The sequence below is a fragment of the Peromyscus eremicus genome, chromosome 7 (genome assembly GCF_949786415.1).
Source record: "Peromyscus eremicus chromosome 7, PerEre_H2_v1, whole genome shotgun sequence".
Lineage (NCBI taxonomy): Eukaryota > Metazoa > Chordata > Mammalia > Rodentia > Cricetidae > Peromyscus > Peromyscus eremicus.
Window position 1 is genome coordinate 84,622,603 of NC_081422.1, and position 24,519 is coordinate 84,647,121.

The 24,519-nt window shown below is 51.1% G+C and overlaps 1 protein-coding gene across 2 annotated transcripts in view; it reads left to right on the plus strand.

The window, feature by feature from the left end:
- Rasgrf1 (Ras protein specific guanine nucleotide releasing factor 1) overlaps positions 1–24,519 on the plus strand; it is a 106,904-nt gene that overhangs the window by 52,528 nt on the left and 29,857 nt on the right. For both annotated transcript variants that reach the window (XM_059267059.1, XM_059267058.1), the window contains 10 exons: positions 1,991–2,184; positions 2,602–2,711; positions 6,163–6,281; positions 8,099–8,259; positions 11,876–11,939; positions 12,757–12,893; positions 15,248–15,330; positions 21,169–21,417; positions 22,970–23,295; positions 23,797–23,841. In XM_059267059.1, coding sequence (XP_059123042.1) covers positions 1,991–2,184; positions 2,602–2,711; positions 6,163–6,281; positions 8,099–8,259; positions 11,876–11,939; positions 12,757–12,893; positions 15,248–15,330; positions 21,169–21,417; positions 22,970–23,295; positions 23,797–23,841 — 1,488 coding nt within the window. The remainder of the gene's footprint in view (positions 1–1,990; positions 2,185–2,601; positions 2,712–6,162; positions 6,282–8,098; positions 8,260–11,875; positions 11,940–12,756; positions 12,894–15,247; positions 15,331–21,168; positions 21,418–22,969; positions 23,296–23,796; positions 23,842–24,519) is intronic.

Genomic DNA, 24,519 nt, shown 5'->3' on the forward strand with positions numbered 1-24,519 from the left:
CCTCCTGAGTGCTGTGATTAAAGACGTGCACCCCCACACCTGGCGATGCTGTTACATTTAGAATACCATTGTAGGTGGAGCATTTTCTTCATGCCCAGTTTTCTCACACTGAGTTTTTTGGTGGCCGTATAATGTCCCAGTGTTCTTAACTACACATACCATGATCCAAGCAACCAGCTAGCTCTTCTTATTGGCTCTAAGTTGTTGCAAATTCTTGGGGGCATTTCCATGGGATAGGTTTCCAAAAGTTGAATTGCTAGGACAAAGACTGTGGCTTTATCTCTATTGCCTAGAAAGCGGTGCTGTCGGGTCCCAGGAATGAGGCACAGCTGCACCCTTACATTGTACCACACCTGTGCCAGGCTGGCCCTTTTTTTTTTTTTTTTTTTTTTTTTGGTCGCTTTCTCACATTCTCACTTTGGTAAGGAAAGGTAGACACCAGTGTTCCCTTCACTACAGAGGGGAAGAGTCACTGAGGCCGCAGAGTCACAGTCAAAGCCGGACCAGATGTACCTCTCCAAGTCCCCTCCACTCTTGAGATACTTCTCGTGTCAAAGACCCTACTTTGTGGAGCAGGGGAGATAATTCTTGTCAGTAAAGTGCTTGCCTCTGAGGGATGATGGCCTGAGCTCAATCCCCAGAAGCCACATAAACAGCTGGACTCAGGAGAGACAGTACTCACAACCCCTGCAGAGGACTCAGGTCTGTCCTCAGCCACCCACGTGGAAGGCTGACTGTCACTCCAGTTTCCAGGGGAAATCTGATGCCCCCTTCTGGCCCCAACGGGTACTGCATGCACATGGTATATTTACATATAGGCAAAACAGGAATGAAAAATGAGGACATGGTTCTTCCCAGGTATGGTTGAGAGAAGGTTTTTTATCATCGATATAAAGAAAAAACAGACGTATGGAAGGACTCAGACTGAACTGGGCCATGAGAGGAGAGAGAGGAGGGGAGAGTGAGAGAGGAAGAGGAGAGAGGAAGAGGAGAGAGGAAGAGGAATGGGTCAAGAGAGGTGCCAGGAGCCAAGAGAGCACTCAGTCAAACAGAGAAACGGATGGAAGGGACATGAATCTCGGGGCCTGGAGACCTTTAGGGTAGGGGCTGGGGTGGGCAGTGGTTAGGGTGGGGACTGGAGTGAGCAGTGCTTAGGGTAGGGGCTGGGGGTGAGCAGTGCTTAGGGTAGAGGCTGGGATGAGCACTGGGTAGGTTAGGGGCTGGGGTGGGCAGTGGTTAGGGTAGGGGCTGGGGGTGAGCAGTAGTTAGGGTAGGGGCTGGGGGTGAGCAGTGGTTAGGGTAGGGGCTGGGGGTGAGCAGTGGTTAGGGTAGGGGCTGGGGGTGAGCAGTGGTTATGGTAGGGGCTGGGGTGAGCAGTGCTGTGAAGAATAAAGACTCTGTAATGGATAGCTGCCTTGCTGGGGGAATCTGGCAGGACAGTATCCACTATGGTATGTTAATAGGCACCTCAGTTAGCCATTTGTCCCGGTTTCTTTGAGACCTCACAAAACACATATATAAAGTAAAAATAAATGAACTTTTTTTTTAGGCTGGACTCAATGGCATGCAATTTTATTCCCAGTCAGTGCTGGGGAGGCAGAGACAGGTGGATCCCTGGGGCTTTCTGGCCAGCCTAGCCTAATGAGCAAGCCCTGGGGACCAGAAAGAAAACCTTATCTCAGAAAACAAGGCCAATGCCTCCTAAGGAATAACACCAAAGGTTGAACTCTGGCTTTCACATACAAACCCAGAGAGGTGCACTGCATGTGCTCACACACACATGTACCCACACACATGAACATGTACACACACACACACACACACACACACACACACACACCAAGGGCATGTGTAACCCCCAAAGAGGGATCTCTCTGGAGTGGGAATTTGAACCCGGCACATAGCTTCTCTGGGTAGGCCAATGGGCCACAGACCTGGGGACATCTAGCCCCAGGGTCCCTCCTGCCTGCTGACCCCACCTGCCCCGCAGCCGACCTGTTCGACATCCTGCTGCCCATGCTCAACATCTACCAGGAGTTCGTCCGCAACCACCAATACAGCCTCCAGATCCTAGCTCACTGCAAGCAGAACCGGGACTTTGACAAGCTTCTCAAGCAGTACGAGGCCAAGCCAGACTGTGAGGAGCGCACGCTGGAGACCTTCCTCACCTACCCTATGTTCCAGGTGGCTGCCATGACCTTCACGGGAGCAGGCTGGGGCGGGGGCACGGAGGGCTCCCCTGGCAGGACACAGTCCCCAACAACCCCGGCAGGTGGAGAGCCAGCTGACCACGCATGTACTTGTCCACTCCAGCAGTGGGGAAGGTGAGGGGGCAGTCCCTGGAGACAGTCCCATGGGGGTCCCTATCTTCCTGGCTCTCCGGGCAGATCAGACGCGGCCTGCTTGCCTCCTCAGCCCGCTGGGTTCAAAGGACCATTCTTGCCTCTCTGTCTCTCTCTCTCATTGCCCCACATCTCTCGTCCTGCCGTCACTGTCTCTACCCCCTTTCCCTGCCCCTCCTTGGCTCCCTGTCCCTCTCTGTCTTTCCACCCATCCTTCATCTCTCTGCCTCTGTCCCTCCGTGTCCCCTGCCACTCACAGATCCCCAGGTACATCCTGACACTCCACGAGCTGCTGGCCCACACACCTCATGAGCACGTGGAGCGCAACAGCCTGGACTACGCCAAATCCAAACTAGAGGAACTGTCCAGGTGAGTGCCTGGCCACGGTGCAGAGGGTGGGCAGGGCAGGGCTGAGAATTTCCTCAGGAGGGGATCTGAAGGAAGGCATAGCCTGCCTCACTTCAAAGAACTGGGTCCCCTGACTGACCTGTGCAGCTTACACACAGGCCTGGGTGAAGCAGCATGGGCTGGGTGCCGTCCCCAGCATAGATGGAGTCTGCAGAGCCCTGTGCATCCAAGTGGACCCATCACCCTCAAGAAGGAGTTCGCAGCAACTTTCCACACCTGTTTCCCCTTTTTCAGTCAAACTTGTAGTGAGCCAGGTGTGGTGCTAGACATCTATAATCCCAGTACTCAGAAGGCAGAAGTAGGAAAGTCAGATGTTCAAAGCCAGCCTCTACTCCACGCAAGTTGGAAGCCAACCTAAGCTACATAAGACCTTATTTTTTTTTAATGTTGTAAACAAAAACAAGGCTGGAGATATAGCTTAGTTGACCGAGTGCTTGTCCAGCATGCATGAAGCTTGTGATCAGTGTCCAGTACTACATAAAATCAGGTATGTTAACCCATTAACTCCAGCACTTTCGAAATGGAGGCAGGAGGATCAGAAGTTCAAATTTCAAGGCTACCCTGGAATCCATGAGACCCTGTCTCAAAAAAAGCAAGCAAAAACTGTGGTGATGAGAGCTCCCCAAGGCTGGGGGTTCCAGGTGACTAGTCCTCATGTGCCCAGGTTCCCATCAACAGTAGGAAGTGACAGGTGGAGTCACTGTGGCCATTTCAGACACTCTAGTCCTCAAGTCCAGACCCGTCACCTACTCCCCTTTCTGTCTACAGTCCATGGGGGTCTTCCTCTGCAAGAACAGCCACAGGAGGGGGGCCCTTTCACACCCCACCGAGGTTCTAGGGAGGTGAGACATGGTCTAGATTGGAACTGGAGCTTAAAGACAGAGCTAGTAGGATTTCCCAATGGGCTGGGTGGGGGAATGAGAAAAGACTAGTGATTCCAGACCTGTGGGGCTTTAACCAAGCCAGGGTGTGTTAGCAGGTCAAGAGCTTGCCTGGGGATCACAGGGAACATGACATACCATTAGATACCCAAGTGGAGGAGACCAGAAAGGAGGGCTCCAGAGTCTGAAATGGAGATCTGTCATCAGTTCAGTGACAATCCCAGTGCTATGAGATTGCCCCAGGAGTGACTTCAAACAGGAAGACACCAGAGCCTAGGACTGAGCCTGGGTGGAGGTCACAACAAGAGATGGGCCCTGTGGTCAGACAAAGGGGATTAGGGATGAGGGGCAGGGAGGCTCAGCTTCCTGAAGCCAGCAAAGGCTGGCCAGGCAGGTCTCAGCTCTAAGCTAGGCAGTAGGACAGGCAGAGGATGGGCTGCCTGGCCTGATCCTTCTGAGACCCCGCTGAGTTACTGGACGTGAGGGAGGACCAGGGTAGGCATAGTATCAAGGTGTGACCGCAGAGGGACAAAGCCAATGGCAGGAAAAAAGGACCCTCCCTCTGTCTTTCGTGTTCAGGAGCCAAATCCTACATGCTCCTCCCTCCCCAGAGGAAAAAAAAGCCTAGAATGCCCCCTGAGGTCCTTCATCATTGAGAGATGCAGGTCCTGGAGCAAACAGGGGCGCAGATGGCCTGAGAGGCCAAGGTCATTGGCCAAAAGCTAGGTATGCATCCTGTGCTTCCTTCCTTCCGACACCTGAACCTTCACCTGAGCCCAGCCCTCAGGGCACATTGGAGTGTTCTCTCACCCTCCCTCCATGGAGTCCTGGCAAGACTAAAACCGTCGGATAGCCAAACTCTGCCCAGGCTAGGCTAAGAACCACACCTCCTCCATCAGATAGCTCTACCCAGGCTAGGGACCACACCTCCTTCTCCAGTCAACACCAGCTATTTATTCTCAGGACTATACTTCTCCAACACCCCCAGCTGCACTATCTCTAAGGACCAGGCCTTTGTTTTGTGATAACACAGACCGTCAATTCCAGTCCCTCAAGGCCCCTCAAAGAGCTCCCTAGCCAGGTGTGCGCATGGGACCCGAACTCCATCTGGAGCAGAACTTGCACTGACCAGCTGTAGGCTGCTCTTGTCAGGTCTGCCTGCCACCGTGGAGTCGCCCCTTCGTGCCTTTGTATCAAACATTCCCCAGCAATACTTCACCCTCACCATGAGAAATGTTCTCTCTGCCACCGGCTACTCTTCAGACAGGACCCCATCTCCAGCGACTGGGCTTCTAAGAAACACATTTCTGAAAAGGAAAAGGGGAAACTGAGGCTTCTAGAGAATCAAGGCAGTCTAGATGTCCCGGAGAGTTTGAGCTAAAAAGGGAGTCCTAGACCAGGAAAACGGTACACTGAAACGCTGATGCTCACCTCTCCCGCAGTGTTCTGCACATGGAGAACTGGGGGTCCGTCCAATGGCTCCAGGCTTGAGTGGTTTGCTCATCTTAGAGCCCACCCAAGCAGCGTCTGCTTCCCTGAGGTTAAACCATACATGGTCACCAGTCCTGTTGGTGACAGGTGGATCCTTATGAGTTCTAGGACAGCCAGGGCTACACAAAGACACCCTGTCTCGAAAAACAAAACAGAACAAAAATCGGCAGAAAAGCATAAGATGTGATCTTCTTGAAGTGGGTGGGGTATTCTTCCAGAGCTCTCCCTTTCCCAAAAGTATTCTTTGCTTTCCTAAAAAGCCTAGAAACCCACCAGAACAAAAGTGCCAGAGAACCCTTTTTTCCTCATGCGCCCCCTTTTTTTTCCCAAAGTAATTAAATGGCGCCATCTCCTGGACACTCTGGGAGTTGCAGAAGAGAGAGAGGAACAAATTCTTTTCCTCCAAGAAGTCAGGTAGATAGAAGGTGAAGGCCATCTTTCCCTGAGTCAACTGAATTGGCAGGAGCTCCCAAATCTGGCCAGTCTAGGGCCCGTGCAACATTAAAAGCGCATCCATACAAAGATATGGGAGAAAGATCTAGGGCATAGCGGTAATGGTAGAGCACTTGACTACCATCATCAAGACCCTGAGTTCAATTCCCAGCAAGGGGGAGAGGACAGCCTGAGGAAAAGAATACAGGGGTAATGAACTTCGCTTGATGTATGGATGAGAATAGTGTATCGTGAGACATAAGTAACAAAAAAGGGTGTCCTGGGCTCACATCTCCCTCCTGGGCTGGACCTGCTCTCTATCTTCCAATGTTCAACATTGAAATATGACTGGCCTGCTTCCTAGCTGCCAGTTTCCATTTCAGTTTTTTTCTAAAATAAGCACCTGGCTCCTTGGGCTGCCAGGGTATTAAACCAAATGGAGCCTGGGCAGTGTCTTGCATACAATTGGCACTCAATAGATACACATCGCCTTCACCTTCTTAACTCCAGGTCCCACCCCCAAGCTTCTCTTCTTAGGTCTGCCCAGAGAGCACAGCATTCCCCTCCCTGGAAGTGGGACAACATGTCTCTTACTTTCTGTCTCCCAGGATCATGCACGATGAAGTCAGTGAGACGGAGAACATCCGGAAAAACCTGGCCATCGAGCGCATGATCATCGAGGGCTGTGAGATCCTCCTTGACACCAGCCAGACCTTTGTGCGACAAGGTAGGGCAGCTGCTCTGTGCCCCCATTGAGGGGTCCCTGGAAGAAGGGCAGCACTTGGGGACATCCCCAGGGGACTGGGCTGCAACTGTGATCGTGGAGTGTCCTGGGAGTGCAATAGCTCTACACGGAAGCAGGACCTATAGACACACCTGAAGATACTAATGCTTCTCAGTTTCCCTCATGCCAAGGATGAGTCTACTACCTCGATTAGCCTTGGACTTTTTGTTGTAAGCACTGGCCTGTTCTTTGGGGAGAAAGTGGGAGACAGGATGAGGACAGAGAGTGACTGGCTCTGGAAGTGGCAGGTGTTGGGAGAGAAGCCTGTGCACAGCTGTTCTCACTGAGGTGGGTCTTCTCACCTCTGGCTCCTGCTTACCTTGAGAGTGGGTCTGGAAGGTATGGCTGTTGAACTCCTGACGGCTCAGGGACATCAAAGGTGTAATGCATTTGAAGGTCGCCTCATGCAGCTTTCATGTCCTATGGGAAACTCAGCACTTGCTTGTGTGCCTCAGATGGATCTCTGCCCCCAAATAGATGTCCAGCATCCCTTCTACCCAGCGCTGGAGTTCTCTAACTAGTAAATAACCCTCTGAGAGGCTCACACTGGTCTATACCTCAGAATCTGGCCTCTGGGGAGGGCCTGATATCCATTATGTTTCATGGATGGTGCCTGCATGTGGCCCCCAAGGCCCTTCCTGGGAGTCACCTGTGACACAGGAAGCCCAGAGACAGCTTTCTCTCTGTCTCCCTGAGTTGCGCAAGACATGATCAATGCCAGAAGCATTTTCCTGGAGCTTCTTTCTGCCTTTCTGAAGAAAACCCTGGAAAGAAGCCCCTCCTAGAGTAGGCAGTCCCGCCCCCTCCCCCCTCCCCCCCACACACGCAGAGACCCAGAAGCTGCTCTATCACCCAGCAGAAGCACTTCCTTCTCTGTACTGGAGGAGGACCTGGAGCCCCTCCCAGCCCTTCCCACTTTTTAGCCACATAGCCAACACTGACCCCTGCCCTGTGTGCACCAGGTCCCCATAGGGTTCCAAGGTCCCCAGAGAATGGAGCCAACCCCACCCTGCAGAAGAAGACCTGCCCCCTATGGACATCCAAGATGCAGCAGACACAGCGCAGGGCAGGGGAGTCAAGGGAGGGGGCTTTCCCAAAGAGGCTAGGCAATGCGGTCTAGGGTGACCACTATGCTATGGAGGAGAGACAGTGGCAGAGAGGAGAGGAGCTGGGAACTGAGCCCAGTCCAACCCATGCTGAGGAGCCCTGAGTGCCTGATCCCTGAGGACCGTGAGGACAATGAGGAAGGAACCTGTAGGAGGGCGTGTGTTGTGTGGGATGCCCAGAGTAGAGACAGCCAGCAATGGCTTTCTCTTGCAATACACTGAGGATCACATGCTCAGTCTGGGCTCGGAAGCTAAGTGCTGTGATTGATTGGTGATATCTGCTGTGGCCACAGCTATGCAATATATCACGCTAATCCACAAGATCCCGCCTCCAGCTCCCCATTTGTTCAGCTTCATTGTTCAGTGACATTTGCAGACCTCAGCCCAGCTCTCCATCTCTTTTAGAGCCCCTTTGCTTGCCAAGACCTTGGTCCCTGGCTGGGAGGTTGTGAGGTCCTGTATAGGGCTCTCCTTATCCCCACCATCTGGTTCTGAGGCTGGGCGGGGAAGAGTAACCAGGGTATTTGGACTGCCTTGCCCCACGCCCACTTGTAGCCGCGCCTCAACCTCCAAGGCTGGGCCAGAGGGTGATGTCATTGGCGTCATCTGAGGACAGGCTCAGAGCCTCCTCACCACCACCCCCTCCTCCCACAGGTTCCCTCATCCAGGTGCCCATGTCAGAAAAGGGCAAGATCACCAGGGGGCGCCTGGGATCTCTGTCCCTTAAGAAAGAGGGTGAACGGCAATGCTTCCTGTTCTCCAAGCACCTCATCATCTGCACCAGAGGCTCTGGAGGGAAACTGCACCTGACCAAGGTAAGGCCATGGGGGAGGAGCGGCAAGGCTCAGGGCTCAGGCGCACGGGCTCCGCCCTCACTGCGGGGCTGGAGGTTGATGGTCCAGTAGGGTGCTGAAGTACTTAGGTGGGCCTTTGTGAGTATGTGAGCATGCACCTGTATACACACACACACACACACACACACACACACACCTTGGCTAAGCTCAGGGTGGGAATGAGCTGAACACCCCCTGGTATCTCCTACTGAAGAGATCATGGGAACTGGGAAGGTAGCATCAGGCCCCAGAGACTCCCACAGCTGACCAGGAGTTCTAACGAGCCCTTTAAGGCACAAGTATGAGCATATGATTGTGCAAGTGTGTGTGTGTGTGTGTGTGTGTGTGTGTGTGTGTGTGTGTATGTGTGGGCCTGTGTGTGTGGTGGGTGGATAGAGGTGTTGGGGAGAGTGGACAGAGTGGAGGGTCCCCTCCAGCCTAGGATTAGAGCAACACATAGCATCTTTCCCTGTCATCTCCAGACAAAGATTCTCAGACACCCCCTCTTCGGTCACAGGAAGCCTTCCTCGGTTCAGGTGACCCCGGGAGGCTGCTGAACTGTTGTCACCACATGTGCCCTCTTGTAGCACGAGCTCAGCGGCCTGGCCCATCCCAGTAGGTGGAAGGGAAGAAGCATCTCAGACCCCAGCGCGTTCGTTCCTGCTGTGTACTCAACTACACAGCCTTCCCTCTTCTCCGGCAAACCGCCTTCAGGTCCCTGAGACCTACTCAAATGCAGCTCTGCTGTAAAGACTGGGGCACAGGCCAAAACCGCTGCTCCCCAACACAACTCACTGCTGGTCCCATTGCTCTGAACCCCAACAGGCCCCAACCCTGTCACACATGTGACCCTGCAAGTGTCCTTGCCCTGTGTTCATCAATTAAACAGATAACTGTCCCCAGAGAAACATTGCATGAGGGATCGGGCAGTGAGCTGACAGCGCCTATGAATTTGCTGTGCTGATTTCAAGACCTTGTCTCTCTGATGCCATCTCTCCCCACACCATGTCCATCCCATGCGAGCAGATGGGATTTCAAATGTGAACATGAGGCAGCCTGGAAAGGAAGGGACAGAAGGTGCCCTTAATTAAGTGAGAGCATCCGGGAAGCCCTTCCTTTGGGGACCTGGATGCCTGGTCCGTAGGCTCCTGTTGAGCTATTAGATCAAGCTCTGGCTTCAGGGGAATACCCTGCTTATGTTAACATGTCAACAAATTAGCTGGTTGGCTGCACATGGAGAAATTAATTTACAAATATTAAACACTCTAGCTCCAACCAAATTATGTGTCAAGGGAGGCTCTCATTGATTGTTAGCCCCCAGTGCCGCTCCAGATGTCTCCGGCCAGGTCGCGAGGGTCAGGTCTCCTGTCCCTCAGCCGTGGGGTAAGCACGGGCAGGTTGTACTCGAGACACTATGGCAGTTTCTTGATCTGAGGCTGGAAGTTCATGTTTTTATGTTGGTTATTTTCATTTGTTTATTTTTGAGTTTTTAAATGGTTAGCCTGGGAGCTGGAGACATGGCCCAGCAGAGAAGAGTCTCTGCTGCTCTTCTAGACCCTCCAGTTTGGTTCTCAGCACTCACGTCAGATGGCTCAGTTCTGCCTGTAACTCCAGCTCCAAAGGGTCTGACTTCCTCCTCTGGCCTCCATGGGCACCTGCACACATGTTACCTGCACACACATGTTACATGCACACATACACATGCACAGACACACAAAATAAAAATAATTTTTTGAAGGATAGCTGCTAGAAAAACACAGGATCACAGCGCTGCTGTGTGTGTACCAGGCAGACCTCAGACCAGTCATGTGACCTCACTAAGCCTCAATTTCCTTATCTGCATAATGGATATGAAAATACTCCCCAAGAATGCTGAGGGAGTCCCAGTGCCTGGTACAATAAATTCTCAGTAAGCTAACAGTCATTGTAAATCCTATGATAATGAGCTTGTCCTTTTACTGACCACAAGGCCTCGAATAATGATTGCCACGGCCAGTCCCTGTCCCAAGTGTTTCACACATATTTAATTCCTAGAACGCCTCTGAGGCAGACACTATCACTTTCCCAGTTCACAGATAAGATAAAGGAAGTAAAACCAGCCAGTAAGAGCGTGCCAGCTGGGGTACAGCTTGGTGGTAGAGCGCTGGCCTAGCATGCAGAAGGCCTTGGGTTCCAACCTCAGCACCGCAAATGAATAAGGGAATGTCAGAGCTTGGTGGGATCGGGGATTCCAAGATTGTTAAGCCCCTTGAAATCACAGGGCAAGGTTACTGTTCAAAAGTCCTGGGAACTTCTCAAGGCCACTAGAGAAGGAAGCAAGAAGCAGACCCCAGGGCCTGGGAATCCCCTCCAATGCTCTCCTCACAAGTGGCAGCCTCTATAGCATGAGAACATAAGAATCCAGGCAAGCAGTTAAAAATAAATTCTGAGTTTCGTAACAAAAAAAAGTGGGCAGCCTGCCCAGTATTTTCATATATAGATCAGTCATGTGGCTGGGGCTCTATTAACAACAGTTACTGTAGGACAAACACTTCCTGCCTCCCAGTTGCGGTGGGTCAGGAGGTCAGGAGCGACTTCGAAGTGGTCTTGGCCCAGGGCATCAGTTTGCAGCAGCATTGTTTGCCAGGCCACAGTGTTCCAAAAGCTTACCCAACCAAGATGGCTCGGTTCTTCACCTCTCCCCACAACACAGCACCCGCCTCCCTTGAGACAGGTGATCCAGGAGAGAACCAGGGGGCAAGTGGGAGGCTGCAGTCCCCAGAGCCACACGCCTTCATTTGATTCTTTTTATTCAGCTCTGATCGCAGCCCAGCCCTCACCTAAGAGGAAGAGGGTTCTGCTTCCACTTTCAGTGGAAGATGCTGAGGTTGGAACCCAAGGCCTTCTGCATGCTAGGCCAGCGCTCTACCACCAAGCCACACCCCAGCTGAACCCAGCCCCCACCTAAGAGGAAGGGGGTTCTGCTTCCACTTTCAAAAGGGGGTTCCAAAGCACCTGCGCGTAGGAAGACTGCCACCAGATTCCCTTCTCACTGGTGTCAAGGGGAGAGGTGTCCTTCCTTTACTCCTGATAACAGGAAATGAGCTCTTGACCTGGGACTGGAACAAGTGCCCTGAGGACCCCACCAAGAGCTGACCAGGTGATTTGAGGAGCCATTTAACCTCTCTGACCTCATTTCCGAATCCATAAAATGGGGTGAGCAATACAGATAATGGATCCATAAAGCTGGGCTTTTTCACCCTTGGTAACCGGAGGGATTGGCCAAGAACAGGGGGTATGATGTAATTCTCAGAGATGCCGATGTGGCAAGAAGAAGCCCAACAGGACAGATTCTGGCCTATCTGCCCACAGTTTGACCTCAGCCTCCATCAGGGTTGGTTTCCCTGAGAAAATCTCACCCACCTCAGCAGACCTTGTAAAAGGAAGCTAAGGTCCCTTGCTTGCAAAGCAAAATGCCCACTCGGCATATGCTCCATACACACACATACGTGGACGTGTGGCTGCTTGGTGTAGAGGCCCTTCCAACCCTGATGTTCTGGGACTCCTGCTCTAGCACATGGACTCCTGGTCCAAAATGGTGCCTGCTGCTCTTTTTCAGAATGGAGTCATATCCCTCATCGATTGCACCTTAATGGAGGAACCAGAAAACACAGAGGAGGAAGGTCAGTGTACAAGCTGCTTATGTGTGTGCATGCCTACACACACACACACACACACACACACACACACACACACACACACCCATTCATCAAAGTTGACAGGAAGAACAGATGTTGAAATATGGTAGGCCCTGACCCAGATGTAAAAAGGCAAGAGAACAGCCCAGACTGGGGTAGACAGCTCACAGTTGTGTGCCCCTACAGAGAAGATCTTGATGCTGGGAACTTATTCTTTCCAGTAAACAGCTCTCAAGAGTTCCAGAGCCTAGCATGTGTGGTGCCCTGGATTTGATCCTCAGCACGAAAAAGAGAAAAGAAAAAGAGAGTTGAATATCAGTAATAAAATACCTGGGATTTACTATCATACCAGGGAGCTGTAAACCAAACTGAATGTTCAGCCCAGTCCATGAAAGTCTCAGAGGTTAATGTCGCTTGTCCCAGGTGTTAGCGGAAGGGCTGCTTTGTGAGGCCCCATCTCACCCTGGCATAGCTGCCTCCCTGCTAGGAGACTTAGCTGAGTCCTGGCTCAGAACCCATTGGCGCAGTGAGGGCAGAGGATTACTACTCGGCGCCTCAGGCTCTGAATCAAGAATCTGTGTGCCTGTAAATTACTTGTGCATGCCAGATCCTCCGTTCTCCCCTGTTTGAAACGGTGACTCTCACCTAGCCAAAAAATCATAAAACACTATTCCAAAACGAGCAACCAGTGGCCTGGCGCCCTCCTGGAACCTCTCCTGACATCTAAGTCAGGGACCGGAGAGCCTTACCCAACTCACAAGCACCCACACTCTGCTAACTTCGTGTTTTGTCACTGGAAAAGCCAAAGGAACTGCCCAGGACATAGACCACTTGGATTTTAAGATCGGGGTGGAGCCAAAGGATTCCCCACCCTTCACGGTCATCCTGGTGGCCTCATCCAGGCAAGAGAAGGCAGCGTGGACCAGTGACATCAGCCAGGTGAGCAGCACTGCCCGTTCCTCAGAGCACATTGTCCCTTCATGTTTGACCTGGTGAGGGACCTAGATGGACAGGTCACAGGGGCATTAGAGAAGACCAGAACCCTCCAGGTTCCTGGTCCCAGCCCAGGCTGAGTCAGCCAATGCATACCATTTGCAGTGTGGATTTAAACCCTTTAGACTGGCAGGCTCTGCTTCCCGCTCCCCAGACCCGTGAATGGCAAGGGTGTCTGCACTTCAGTCTGATCTCTGAGTGCTTACACACACACACACACACACACACACACACACACACACACAAATGTCTGGTGCCACCATCCAAGAGTGTTAGATACAGCAGAGCTTGAAGAGAGAGCTCCACAGTCCTGAGACACTGGGGTACCTACTCCAGAGAACCAGGGCAGCAGCCTCCTGAAGTCGAAGCCAGCATTCATATACCAGAGAAGGATGGAGTTTTGTCCTTTGCCTGTTGCAAGCAGTGGAGTCGTCCCCCTGCACCCAACTCCCATTTAACCATTAAGCAGGAAGCATTGGCTTCTCCTGGAAAGTCAGTAGCCCAAGGCCTTTGGGCACTAGGAGTACAAGAGGTGAGAAGCTGAATGAGTAACAGGGCTCTCAGCAGCTCCTGGCTTGTGCTCCAGAAGACAAAGGGCAGTCACATAAAGGCAGGAGCCAGGTCCCATCCCGGGGTGTCTGTCTGTGGCCATCCCCTCTGCAGGGCTGTGCGGGCATGTGAGGAGAGCCACCAGCAGCAGAAAAAGACAGGCTTTTGTCCCTGTGCCTCGGGGACTTAGAGAGGGTAGGGGACCCAGTGTGCCTAGAGGGCCTCCCTCTCCAGCTCCCTACCTTCTTACCTCTGTGCCCTGCTTCAAAGCAGGGTTTGAGCTCCAGCACTGAAGGAAAAAGGAAGAGTTGAAAGAATCTTCCAGATGAAGAGCAATAGTAAAGTACCAAGGATTTGCTTTCATATTGTGGAACTCGAAACGGAACTGAACACCCAGGCAGTCCATAATAGTTATGGATAGCAACATTTCGTGGTCCAGGGGACATCAGGTGGCTAGGTCTTCTGGCAACCTGCCCCTCTAGAATCCACAGAGAATCAAGGCAACATGGAATTGTGCATAATGTAAATCTATTCTTTTGAGTTTTACCCACCCACCCACCTACCCCCCAAAAAAGAGAAGAAAAAAAACCCAGCATGCCCTGGAGAAAATGGAGAGATCAAAACCAGCTTTTTCCTGTCCCCAGTGAGCTATAGTCATCAAAGGTGCTGGCTGTTCCCCTAAAGGGAACTACAGAGATTGTTGCCCTCTACCAACATCGCTGATGCCCGTGAGTACGGGTCGCTCAGCCCCTTCCCTTCAGGAGCCATTCTGGCAGGTTCCTGAGGTCCTCTGCTGTCTCCACAGCACTCTGACTGGAGTTGCTGGCCGAATGAGCGTGAAAGAGAGTCTCTGTGTGGTGGAGAAATTAGGCTGAAAAACACAAAGACGGAAAGCTTCCCCTGTGTCCTACCTCCTTTGGAGGTCTGACTTTGACATAGAGACTGAGCCTGGGAGCACTTGCCACCCACTGCACCAGCTTTCTGGCTTCCACTTCCCAGTGGTTTTAGCACCGGCCTTCACTAACACACAACCTCAAAGCCATAGATTCATGGTATGAATGGAGCTCCCCAAATCCTTGATCCAGGAGGGACCACCCCCACAGCAGAAATGTTAAGCCCAGGACACAGGGCCAGAAGGTGAAAAGAGGCAGCCCCTCTCGCGAGATTAATTTTCTGTTTGGTTGGGTCTTGTTTTTGTTTGAAGACAGAGTCTCACTACAAGTAGCCCAGGCTGGTCTCAAACTTGTGATCCTCCTGCCTCAACCTCCTAAGTGCACTCCCCATGAGTAGACTGGAAATGTAGGAACCACCTCCAACATCGGAGCATTGACACTGGGGGCAGGGCAGAGGACGCATGTACTATACACACTCTGGTGCAGAGGCTCCCTAGGTAGCTTCCCAGGGAGCTCAGATCACTGTGGGGCAACCTCATTCTTGGCGCTGGACTCACAGTATGCAGCAGAGTGGCCAGAGTCTGATGCATCTGCTTGGCAAACACCCAGGTAAAGCGGGAGTCATCCAATCCATGTGGACAGATAGGGAAACAGGCTCAAGAAGGCCGACTCAGTCCCGCAAGGTCACTTGACTCCCCAAAATTTGAATGATGCTTGCTGTGTTGGCCTTGCCCTTGCCTAGACAGTGCCCTTGAAGCCTGAGGACCCCATCTGCAGGCTGAGAGAGCCCCCAGGTGGGTCTGGGACCCAGTGTGGAGATGAATGAGTTCTGAGCCTGGGGTTCCCCTCTGTTTCCAGTGTGTGGACAATATCCGGTGCAATGGACTCATGATGAATGCCTTTGAAGAAAATTCCAAGGTCACTGTGCCACAGATGATCAAGTAAGTGCCCTTCACCTGTCTGCACTCCAGACACAAGCACTAATCAGAGGCAGCTAGGACCTGAGCAGGGCCAGCCTCCAGGGCTCCAAAGATGCTGTGTTTTGTGATGGAGGCTTGGGATGTCTGTTTGAGGTTTTGAGTGAATGTCTGTTTGGTTGGCTGCTTTGATGTCGCTCTTGTCATGGTTGGTTGGCTTTGCACGTGTTGGCTTTTTTAAATAAATCTTTATTTACATGTTGGTTATTTTTTTACATTGTACTTTTAAAAATATAATATTAGGAATGAAAATTTCACATATTGTTTCTTAAGGATTTTTCTTCTAATTTCAAAATAAATACATAGAACATTTCAAAATATATCAAAAACCCAATTGCAGGGTGCAGCTGCAGGACCAATGCACCTGTTTGAGTAGTCCCTTGGGACAAAGGGAATGGTGTCCTTTGGACACAGTTTTCCTAGCCCTGCCCCCGTGTAGCACAGCTTCCATAATCCAACAGAAACATCTTTCCTGCAGTGATTCCCACCTCCCCCTCCTTCCTTCCCCAACCCTGCAGCACCTTGGCTGTCTGGCTCCCATCTCAACCTGTGAATCCCAAGACTGATAATGTCACTGGATACCTCCCAGGACCCCACTCCCCGCTGGCCTGTGTCTAGCTGACTATGGCTGCTATATGCTGTGAATCTCTGCTATTTCCAGTGAGTGCCCTGGGACAGTGCATCTCACAAGACTTAGTGTCTGAAAGACGCCAGACTCCTGTGGTTCACACTTTGCACCAAGATGAGCCTACTGTGTGCTGATGTTCTCACATGTCTCCACAGTGAGAAATCACTCTGAACATTTAGAGATGAATGAAGGAAAAACTCTTTAATAATAACATGTGATTGATTCTAATGCACAAAAGGGGACAAGCCTTCAACAGATTTTTACCAGCCTATATACACCTTTGGTTCATTAATTCCCAATGCACTGTCATCCTTAAGTCTCTTTTAGGTCCCAATCGAAGGTTACACTTTGAACAATTTAAACAAGGACAGGAGGCTGCAAGTCTGGCCTCTTGGGCAGTTGGGAGATTTACACAGCAATGATATTGCCACGATAATTTCTCAAGTCCGCCAGTGCTATTCTTCTTGAATAGTTGCTAACTGGGGTCATCTCTCTCATCTGGCAGAATTATGTTTTGTGGTGTACTGGGTCTTGATGACACTTGTCACCTGTGTTGCCCACTTGAGTTGCCCCTTAGAGGCATGGTCTTTGACAGGAGAATGCACCTAATGGCTGATTGTAAGTCGGGGGTGTCTTCTTTGTCGTGGGAATAGAGCCTAATTGCAGATCAATCCTGGTGAACAAACATTGGCTGAAGTGTTTTCCCAGCAATGCTAAACTTGAATTATTTCTAGCAGGCCTGGTTAGTGTAACACTTACGTTTGAGGTGTAAGGCACTGCGCTGTTAGTTAGCTTAATTCTACTTTGTGTGACTTAATGTCTCCTAAGCAAGTTTATTAGCAAATCCTTTATAGCATCAATTTTATTACTTGGAGTTTTTCCTACATTTGGGGGGGGGGTTAGCAGAGACAGGTTTGGGGGCATCAGGTCCCTTAAACTTCTTTGAAACTGGTCCGGTCTCATTCCCCTCACCACCGCATTGCTGAACGCCCACAGGTGGTGGCGGGGGGACCCGTAGGAAGAGCTGTTCAGTGCACCAAAGAGACACAGTGAAATGCCTCTGTGGGGAGTAAGGTGAGAGCCATAAGACAGCTTGTGTGGCACTGGAAGGGTGCAGCGGACAGATACAGGACCGATTCGCTGAGCACAGTCAAGCAAGGCTTCCTTGAAAAAGGAACCCAGAGCTGACACTGAATGCCAGTTGCAGTTAAATAGAAAGGCATTCTGGGAAGAAAGAACAATGTGAGTATTTGCACAAAGGCAAGACAGTGCAATGTGTTTGAGAAATGATGAATAATCCCATTGGGTGGCAGGGTTATGGGACTTAGAGTGCCATGCAGGCAGTAACCTGGGTGAGCTCTACTCTCCAGGTACCTAATCAGACCGATTATCCTCTAGGCCTTGGAGCAGACAGGCTCAGGGACCAAATTAAGATGTGTCACCCTAGGGTTTGGTGAGTCTATTTGAAACACAGAGTAAGAAGCAGGGATGGGAGTGGAGAAATGGAACAGGAAGTTAGGGTGGCTTATGGTCAAGTGCCAGCCCCATATTACCTGAGTGACAGACTGCTCTCCTGCCCTGCCTCCCCGCTGAGTTGTGTCAGCCTTCCCTGCTGCATAGACCAAAGTGAAAGTAAGATGAGCTAGCCCAACCTATAGAAGGCACTTGGGTCTGTAGTGCACACTTGCCCTCTCTGAGATGTAAAAAGGCACACATGCCTGACCATAGCTGAGCGCGTCAGTTAGCCTCACCAACAGCTATGATGTTATCTGCATGTAGGTGTCATCAGTGGATGTCTGGCTTAAGACTTCATAAACATTGAACATCCCTTGTACCTCGTATATCTTAAGTGTACCATGAATATTGGGTGTCTTTGCGGTCCATTGATCCTTTCCTGCCTTCAACATGCAGATGCTGTAGTTTATATGTATATCTGCGGTGTCTCACGAGCTATTCCTACACTTCATTTCACTTCTCGTTTCTCTGACCTTTTTATCGCACAGTCGACTTTATTAACTAACACCGTGTGGTGAAAGATGGGGCTGCTGAGGTGTGTGGGATCCAGTTAACAGTGTTGTTTGTGTCTGGCAAGCTGTTGGGTTTTATTCTGTAGGTGGTAGGGTTGGACCCCAAAGGTATCAGCCCCACCCCCTTCATGGACACTCTGTTAGAGCACTGGGAAGCGATGGTATCAGCTGGAAAAAGGCAAGGGGCTGAGCCGGGGACTTGGTGCCAGCAGGTTTCTAGCATGTCCTGCAGCAAAGCTGAGTTAGAAGAAGGCCTTCCCTCTGTTTCTCTGAGATGGTCTCTTTTGAAATGCCGTTATCTCTTGAGGCCATGTGGTTTAGTCTACACACTATGGGTTGGACTCCCTTATCCAGCTTCCCCTCTGGTCCACGCAGCAGGGAAGGTTGATGCAGCCAGGGAGAAGTAGAACAGAAAGGCAGTGTGTAAGCCAGTAATGAGGGCTGCCATTTGTCCACATGCTACCCTAATATACTGTTCCGTTTCTCCACCTTCCAGATTCACCCTCCTGCTCATTGGAGGCTCTTGGGAAAAGGCTATTTATTGATATTTCAAACCCCGTATTTCCAGGGAAAGTATTTGGGAGTTGAACCTGGGGCCTCACACACACTTGGCAAGTGCTCTACTGCCCAGTTGCACCACCAGCTCCCCAACCCCCAAAAAAGTGCCTTAGAAATGGTACAAATGAGAAAACGAGTCCATTGGTTCAGTTCCTTAGAGCTCTGTCCGTATCCTCGAGTGGAAAACACCCTCTGCAGAGCCAGTGAATTCAGTCAATTCACTTAGAGCTTTCTGTGTTCCATGTACCATGCTCGGCCTCTTAAATTGGTTCATTCATCCCACTCTCAAGGAAGCTTTGTGGAAGGCCTTGTTTCCGGTTCACAGATGAGGAGACTAAGAAGTGAAGAGTAGGCGTTGTCTAGGACACAAGACTAGAGCTGGGCATCAAGCTGTGTCCTTCACACCGGCCCCAAGGATGCTCTTATGATTTGATTGTGGTGTCCCCCATTACCTCATGTGTTTTAGCACTTAGTGCCCCGCTAGTGACACTATTCTGAGAAATTGTAGAGCCTTCAAAAGGCTGAACCCAGTTGGAGGAAGTGAATCCCGAGAGGGCAAAAGGGCTTGTGAGTTATAATAACCAGGCCCCTCTCTGGGTTCATCCAGATGTAAGCTAGCTGCACCACGCCTCATGCCCCCACCCTGTGGTGGACTGCCTGACTCAACCTCCTCCCTTGAGTCGCTGCTGTGTTACGTCACAACTGTGAGAAAAGTAAGCCTTACAGGTGTAAGCCTGTCCTCACCTCGGCAGCCAGTCCAGGCTGAACTCCTATTTTCTGTGGGGATTTTTGGCTCTGGGAGTTCATTGTGATAAAATTTTCAAGCATATCCTTTCAATAAGAGCATATATTTATTTGTTTATATATATATACATACTCCTCTAGTAGCATCCCACCAGAAACACAAAAGGGCTAAGACAGCTACTAGCTGCAAGTAAAAACAACTAATAAGATACAGCCTTCAATGTATAGGGAATATAGGCCAACAAAAATGAGGAAGGAAAATCAAGTGAAGACTGCATCTCACTCAGTTATCAAAGTTAAAAAAAAAAATACACGGGGGGGCAGGGCACATCAAATTCAGCTATTCGTTATATGGAGGGGCTTAGGTCCTTGAATGGTTCTCCATTCTGTTGCTGAGGACTTACCTATGAATATGTAGAGCCTGATCTGGTCTAAAAGTATCTTTCTAGAAAGATTTCGTAGTTCTTCCATTGAGTGTCCCAGGGGTATCACCTCTGTGACACCACTTTCCACTCTTAATCTGAAGAGCATAGATCACAACAGTAGCATATTGTACTTCAAGACCAGGATCAGTAAGGCCTGCCATCCCCTTCTGCTGGAGGACAAGATTTATCCCTCACTATCTTTCTCTGAAAGTTGTACCCTTCATGGACCCCAAGTTGACATCCAGCTTCCTGCTCAGTAGGCCAGGCTTCTGTGAAAAACCTAGAGATTAGTCTCCAAACTCCAGAGACACCTCGAGGTGGCAAAAACAGCAGCTGGTTTCCCAGTTTCTCTTCACTTGGAACACTGGAATTTCCCATTTATCTTTTTTCCCACCCCATATTCCTTTTTTTTTTTTTTTTTTTTTTTTTTTTTTTTTAGATAGGGTCTCACTGTGTAGCCCCGACTGGTCTAGAACTTACTAGGTAGACCAAGCTGGCCTTGAATTCAGAGAAATCTGCCCCACTCTGCCTCCCAAGTACTGATAGTAAAGCATGTACCAGCACACCTGGTCCTATTTATTTTTTTAATTGAGATAAATTAATACAACATAAATTTCTCTACTTTAAAAGTACAAGCCAGTAGATTTCAGTGTATTCACTATGTTGTACAGCTGACACCAGCTTCTGCTTCTAAGTTGCTCCCATCACCACTCACCGAAGAAAGGGATGGTATACATGTGAACAGTCAGTCCCAAAGCACCCACCAAACACCCAACATCCACCAGATTACTTCCTGTTACTGTGATTTGCCTGTTCTGTGCTTTCCTATCAATGGACCATAGTGTGCATGGCCTGTTTCACTTAGCGTGATGTCTTCAAGGCTTATCCTTGTTGTAGTATGTCAGTGCTTCATTTCTTCTCATGCGCACTGTGTTTCATTTGTCCATTCATCTGCTGATAGACATTTGTGGGTTGTTTCCATTCTGCTCTATTATGAACAACGCCACTGTAAACATAAATGTGCATATTTTATGTGAATAGAATTCTTGTGTGTTGAGAATTTGGAAGCACATTTTTTAAAGTTTGTTGTATTTTTCCAATACTGTTGGGGGTTGGTGCCGTATACTGAAGGATTTTAGGATCCTGGGGAAAAGAGTGACAGCTCTTTCTTGGTGTTCTCCTTCTAAAGTTTCCCATGCTCACTTAGTAAAACTCTTCCTGACTGGGAGGTGGGGCTTGACAAGGTGGCCTGGTGGTAGCCTCAGCCCTGGTCTAGTGAAGAGATGCCATGGGCCCAAACAACCTTAGCCATGTGCCACCTCTTCCTCCCCGCTCAGCCTTCAGGCCCAATGCCTCCTTATATTGTGTTGATGGTGACATTTGTTCACATGTCACCTCTTCCTGCTCCCTCCCTCCACAGGTCCGATGCCTCCTTATATTGTGATGATGTTGACATTCGCTTCAGCAAAACCATGAATTCTTGCAAAGTGCTGCAGATCCGGTACGCCAGTGTGGAGCGGCTGCTGGAGCGGCTGACAGACCTTCGCTTCCTGAGTATCGACTTCCTCAACACCTTCTTGCACTCCTACCGTGTCTTCACCACCGCCGTGGTGGTCCTAGACAAGCTCATCACCATCTACAAGAAACCCATCAGTGCCATCCCCGCCAGGTGCACGCATGGCCCTTGCCATCACCATCTACAAGACTCCCTGGGTTTTGAGAAGGTGGCTTAGTGGGTAAAGGCACCTGCTGCCAAGCCTGACAATCTAAGCTCAACTCCTGGAACCAGCACGGTGGGAAGAGAGAGCTCACTCCTGCAAGATGTCCTCTGATTTCCACACTCACTCTATGACCTGAATATCCCCAGACATACACACACGCACAGGCACACACTCACATACATACATTAACTACTTAATGAAATGTGAAAAATATTTTCAAGGGAATCCCATCAGCACCATTCCCCACTAGTACGTGCACCCCCTCCCAAACCCACAGATCTTCCAGGCCAAAGAGGTCCGTGGAGAAGAGGCTGTCCCAGAAGTGAGGAGGTGGTGGCACACACCATTCCCAGACCACAGAAGGAGTACATTTTGAGTCTGTTTTTTTTTTTTCCAAAGGAGACTGGGCATGGGGGTACAAGGCTATAACCCCAAAGCTCTATAGCTGAGTGCCAAGAGCAGAACCAGAGACCATCCAGAGCTGTACAACCTGTTAGAGGTCTACTTGGGAGGACGACATTCTCTAGGGAGGGATCACTCTGCTCTCCCTCCCTTCCCCAAAGCCCGGGGGCCCTAGAGGTCTAGCCGTCCATGCTGCTGCTCACTAAGCCTCGTTTACCTCCTCTGCCTTGGCCAGGGAAACCAAGAGACATCCGTTGTTCTTCCTTCACTATACCCCTTTAGGAAACATAGGGCCCACCCTTTATAGTAAGATGGAAAGATGGAAGGGAGAGAGATAGGCAGGAAGGTTCTCCTGCTCTGTGTATACCCATCATGCTTTGAAGAGGGGGAGCCCTTCACGGTATGCTCAAGGTACATCCTTCAGTGGACAGAACCCTTTAGCCACCTTGGATTTGAGGCCATCTTTCATGCCTATGTCACTGAAGCTCAGTTCTCCAATGCACAAGCTAGGGTCCAGAAAAGCCAAGAGACTTTCCACAAGGCCCCTACAACTCTGGCTGAGGTGGTCTTAAATGCAGGCCTGGCTGGCCTCAGGATTCCTATGGCACTGCACTTCCACCCCCTCGAAACCCAGTGGACACGTGAAAACCCTCAGGTGCCATGGTGTAGACATTGGGTTTAGAGCCAGAGGCATCCGATGAGTCACTGCCTGTCCCTGAGCCTCTGCTTCCTCGCCCACAAGCATCCCTTAGGACCACTGTATGGACACGGGCAGAGCATGCAGGTGAGAGCAGCCTCCTGTGCATGGATGGAGGCTCTGCAAAGACCCGCAGTCAGGAGACTTAACACCACAGAAGGAGGCAGCATCAGATAGAAGCACCCCACCACCAAACATCCAGCCTACTCAAACCCTACAGATACAGACGTTTGTCCCCAAGCCCTTTAATCACAACCCTGTGCAGGGACCCACCTCCAGCGTCCAGGATCATGCACATAAGGGAGACACCTCCATCAGCCACCCTGAGCCCCATAGGAAGCAGGCCAGGTGGACAACACTACAGCAACAGCTCTTTCTCCTCTCCCCTCCCCTCCCCACAGGTCACTGGAGCTCCTGTTTGCCAGCGGCCAGAACAATAAGCTTCTGTACGGAGAGCCCCCCAAGTCACCTCGTGCCACCCGCAAGTTCTCCTCACCGCCACCCTTGTCCATCAATACATCGTCTCCAAGCCGCAGGCGGAAGCTGTCCCTCAACATCCCCATCATCACAGGTGGCAAGGCGCTGGACCTGGCTGCATTCAGCTGCAGCTCCAATGGCTTCACCAGCATGCACTCACCCATGTCTCCCTTCAGCAAGTCCACACTGGACACCAGCAAGCTCTGTGTGACCAGCAGTTTCACCAAGAAGACTCCAGATGAGACCGATATGACGACCACAACCACCACCACGACCCCGACCCCAACTCCTACCCAGACCCCCACCCTGACCTCAACCCCAACCTGGACCCCAACCCAGACCCCAACCCAGACCCCAATCCGGACCCCTGCCCAGACCCCAATCTGGACCCCAGCCCAGACCCCAACCCAGACCCCAATCCGGACCCCAGCCCAGACCCCAACCCAGACCCCAATCCGGACCCCAGCCCAGACTCCAACCCAGACCCCAATCCGGACCCCAACCCAGACCCCAACCCAGACCCCAATCCGGACCCCAGCCCAGACCCCAACCCAGACCCCAACCCGGACCCCAGCCCAGACCCCAACCCAGACCCCAATCCGGACCCCAGCCCAGACCCCAATCCGGACCCCAGCCCAGACCCCAACCCAGACCCCAACCCGGACCCCAACCCCAACCCAGCCCCTAACCCCAGCCCCAACCCCACCCCAGACGCCAACCCAGACTCCAACCCCAGCTCTAACTCCAACTGCAACTCCAGAGAAGCCTGAGGAGCCCTCAGCCCTTAGCAAGCAGAGTGAGTGGCTATGTGAGCAGAACCACTCCATTAGCACTCATCACAGCACAGAGGCTGGGTTGGGCTTTCAAGGCCTCTGTTGTACAGGATGTAGGCGGTGCAGACTGGTAGCCATGTAGAGGGGATAGGTTGCCAAGGCGAGGACAGCATAAGCTCCCATGATATCGTCACACTTTAGATGAGTCCAAATGCTCAGGTTTGTGCCTCCCCTCTCCCTGTCACACAGTAGCATCCAGCATCCTTGTATTCAAGTCATATCATTAGCTCCTGCCCTCAGGATTCACAGTCTAGCTTGGGGACCAGACTGAACACTGAGCAGTGGACACCTGGTACCCGTTACATCTGAAATATGCTAGAAGAGCACAGAGGATAGATCAGGGACACCATCAGGAGAGTTGGAGGATTACTAATGGACCCATTAGATTGGATGTTCACTAACAGAAAGGAAGAACATTGCAGACAAAAGTAATGAAGTGTAAAATGCTGAAGAATAAGGGAGGCATTGTAGGCTCTGGGAACAGCTCAGCACAGCTGGAGCACCAAAGGTAGTGGCAGTGGCCCAAGATCCTGCTGGGGCAGCGAGGGCCTTCCTTCCCATCCACAGCCTCTCCTGGCCATTGTAGAAGGGTCCCATTTGGTTCTGTGTTAGCTCAGATCAGGCCATATGCTAGGAACCAC